The following is a 3594-nucleotide window of genomic DNA, read 5'->3' on the forward strand; positions in this document are numbered from 1 at the left end:
ATAATAATAAAACTTAGAATAATTTATATACTTAAATAAATAATAATAGTTTATTTTAAATAATAATAAAAAAATGTAATACTTGATTTTATTTATTTTATTCTCATTTTTTATTTTATTTTTAAGTTTATATGTTTTTATAAAAATAAAGTTAAGTATTATTAATTTATTATCGAATAAAAAATATAATTTTAATTATAAAATAAATTATATAAGTGAGGGTAAAAGGGTATTTGACTAAAATAAATCTAGGGTATCATTCTAGTATGAACAATAATATAAAGGATACCATTTTGTATTTTCGAAAACTGGAAGGGATATATCGTATTTTGTATAAACGGGTGAAACATATATGGTATTATTTTGTATGTTCTATGAAAGATATACAAAATAAACTGTAAAACTTCAGCCATGGCTATACAAAAACTCATAGTCTTATTATTTGGGGTACTATTAATTGTAGCAACAAAGCCAACAAAATCTGAAAAAGCCTCTAATAATAATACCATTACTATTCCAGGCTGCCCACAATACTGCGGCTCCGTCAAAATCCCATTCCCTTTCGGCACCACCAAAGGCTGTTACTACAACACTTCGTTTCGCCTCACATGCAACCAAACTTTCAATCCTCCCAAGCCATTTTTCCATGGCAGCAACGTTACGATCCTCGAAATATTACTCGAACATGGCGAAATACGAGCGGGGAGCTATGTATCCCGTGACTGCTACGACAAGAGCGGTAAACTGATGAGAAACGACAGCATTCAAGTGTCTTATACGATGTCGTTATCTCAGTTTCCGCTTAGTAAGCGAAACAAGTTCGTCGCCGTCGGATGTAACACGCTGGGAGTCGTAGCTGGAGACAGAGGGAGACCCTACGGCACCGGATGTGTTGCGTTGTGTAAAAGCACAAACGACGTCGTTGACGGGTCGTGCGAGGGGATTGGATGTTGTCAGATGGAAATCGCACAAGGTGTTTTGGATTTCGGTACGGGTGTTGGGCCTGTGTTACAGACGCGAAATCACTCTATGGTTCATGACTTCAATCCATGTGGTTATGCTTTCGTAGCCGAAGAAAATAGTTACAACTTCTCGCGGTTGGACCTTGTGAACTTGAAGAATAAAGAAACATCTCCGGTGGTTCTGGATTGGGCTGTTGGGAACTTGACATGTGAACGGGCCAAAGCTAGAAGTAATCTTGGTATGGAATATGCTTGTCGAGCACAAAATAGTCAATGCTTGAATTCAACTAATGGACCTGGTTATCGTTGCAAATGTTTAAAAGGGTTTGAAGGAAATCCTTATCTACTTGATGGTTGCCAAGGTATGTATATGTTAATGTAATAATTTCATTTTTATTTATTTATTGAGTTTTGATGTTCGATGACGATGGTAAAGGATTTTTTATTTATTTATTTTTTTTAGATATAAATGAATGTGTGAGATCAAATCCATGCCATATAAGTTGCCACAACATGATAGGGGGGTTTAAGTGCTCTTGTCGAAAAGGGTTCAGAGGAGATGGGAAGAAAGGTGGAACAGGTTGCACTCGAATTGATTATCTTAATAATTTCCAATTTGTGGCAAAACTTTCTATTGGTTTGGGTAAGCATATTTAGTATCTTTCTTATTGATCAATATGAATATATATTTACTATGATTACATCATCATACTTTAGACATTTAACAACATGAACTTTCAACATTCATACGTGATCATTACTTAAAAATTATAAGCTTTGACTAACACACCTATTTTCTCAGTCTTAAATTAAAATATCATGCATTCACACACATGTCAAATGTGAACATACAGATGCGCACTAAAAGGAGTATGTATTACAATATCGGATATATAGATATTGCAATCAGTGTGATCATAATATTTTAGTTTATCTCTGTAATTAATTGACTCAAATATACAAAATATTTTAACAGATTATTAATATATATATATATATATTAAATACAGGAATTTGCACAGGTTTTCTGATTCTGGTCGTGGGCAGTTCATGGATTTATTGGGGAGCGAAAAAGAGAAGGCTCGTCAAACTAAAATATAAATTCTTTCAACAAAATGGGGGGCTACTATTACGACAACAACTTCAATCTCACCACATAGAGACAGTCCAAATTTATACAGCTGATGAACTAGAGAAGGCCACCCAAAACTATGACCAAAGTAGAGTTATTGGCCAAGGAGGTTATGGAACAGTTTACAAAGGAATACTACCAGGTAACAAAATTGTTGCAATCAAGAAGTCCAAAATCAGTAATACCAGCCAAATTGACCAATTCATTAATGAAGTCATTGTGCTCTCTCAAATTAATCATCGAAATGTGGTCAAACTATTAGGATGCTGTTTGGAGTCAGAAGTTCCTTTGTTGGTTTACGAGTATATTACAAATGGTACTCTTTCTGATCACCTATGTGCTAAGTTAGATCAATATTGTCCACTTTCATGGAAGATGCGTCTTAAGATAGCTACAGAAACTGCTGGTGCAATTGCATATTTTCACTCTTCGATTTCCATGTCAATCATACATAGAGATATCAAAACTGCAAATATTTTATTAGACGACAATTACATAGCCAAGGTTTCTGATTTTGGAGCATCGAGACTAGTTCCTCTTGATCAAACTCAATTAACTACTCTAGTACAAGGCACACTGGGATATTTGGATCCAGAGTACTTTCACACTAGTCAATTGACCGAAAAGAGTGATGTTTATAGTTTTGGAGTGGTCTTGGCAGAACTATTAACGGGAGAAAAGGCACTTTCTTTTGAAAGGCCAGAAAAAGATATGAATCTTGCATTATACTTCATTTCTTCAATGAAAGAGGATCGGTTACTCCAAATTCTCGACAAGAATAATATGACTATCGTTGATGAAGATATTCAAGCAATAAAAGTAGTTGCTAATCTTGCGAAATGGTGTCTAAGAGTAAGGGGTGAGGAAAGGCCTACCATGAAGGAAGTTGCAAGTGAGCTGGAAGGACTTATACATAAGGAAATGCATTCATGGGGACATGCTAATCAAGAAGGTTTGAATCAACACGAGACTGAATACTTGCTTGAATCTTCATATCTTCATGGTCATGGCAGCTGCAACGATACAAATGCTAGGTTTAATAGCATGAACAACGACAACTTGCAGTCATATCGTTGTGGAAGATAATAATTAAAATTACTGTACGATGAACATTGTTATATATGTTGTAGATTATTAATTTTATTTTTATGTAATGATTTTATGTTGATGAATTATTATATGTCTTATATATTTATAGGAAATTTTTGGTTTTAAATATTTTTTATTTTTTTAATGTTAAGAATATTCTTATATTTAACTGAATATTTTTATATTTAATATAGTTTATAAACCATTAAATTTGAATAAAATAAAATAAATAATTAAAAAAATTAAAATATGATATTTTTGATATATTTTACAATGATAATTATTTAAAAATAATAAATAATTAAATAAATTAAAATATGATATTTTTGAAATAGTTTATAATGATAATTTTTTAAAAATAATAAATAATTAAACAAATTAAAATATGATATTTTTGAGATATTTTACATA

At 32.1% G+C, this 3594-nt stretch overlaps 1 protein-coding gene across 2 annotated transcripts; it reads left to right on the forward strand.

Annotated features, from left to right (window-relative positions):
- Positions 1 to 319: 319 nt before the first annotated feature.
- LOC133796520 (putative wall-associated receptor kinase-like 16) lies at positions 320 to 3310 on the forward strand. 2 transcript variants are annotated; one of them, XM_062234071.1, is made up of 3 exons: positions 320 to 1324; positions 1426 to 1605; positions 1973 to 3310. In XM_062234071.1, exons 1-3 carry the CDS (start codon positions 412 to 414, stop codon positions 3178 to 3180), a joined length of 2301 nt encoding a protein of 766 aa, XP_062090055.1. In that variant the 5' UTR covers positions 320 to 411; the 3' UTR covers positions 3181 to 3310. The 2 variants fall into 2 exon arrangements, with proteins under 2 accessions (XP_062090055.1, XP_062090056.1); XM_062234072.1 differs by lacking the exon at positions 1426 to 1605.
- Positions 3311 to 3594: the final 284 nt, after the last annotated feature.

Source organism: Humulus lupulus, chromosome 8 (assembly GCF_963169125.1).
Source record: "Humulus lupulus chromosome 8, drHumLupu1.1, whole genome shotgun sequence".
Lineage (NCBI taxonomy): Eukaryota > Viridiplantae > Streptophyta > Magnoliopsida > Rosales > Cannabaceae > Humulus > Humulus lupulus.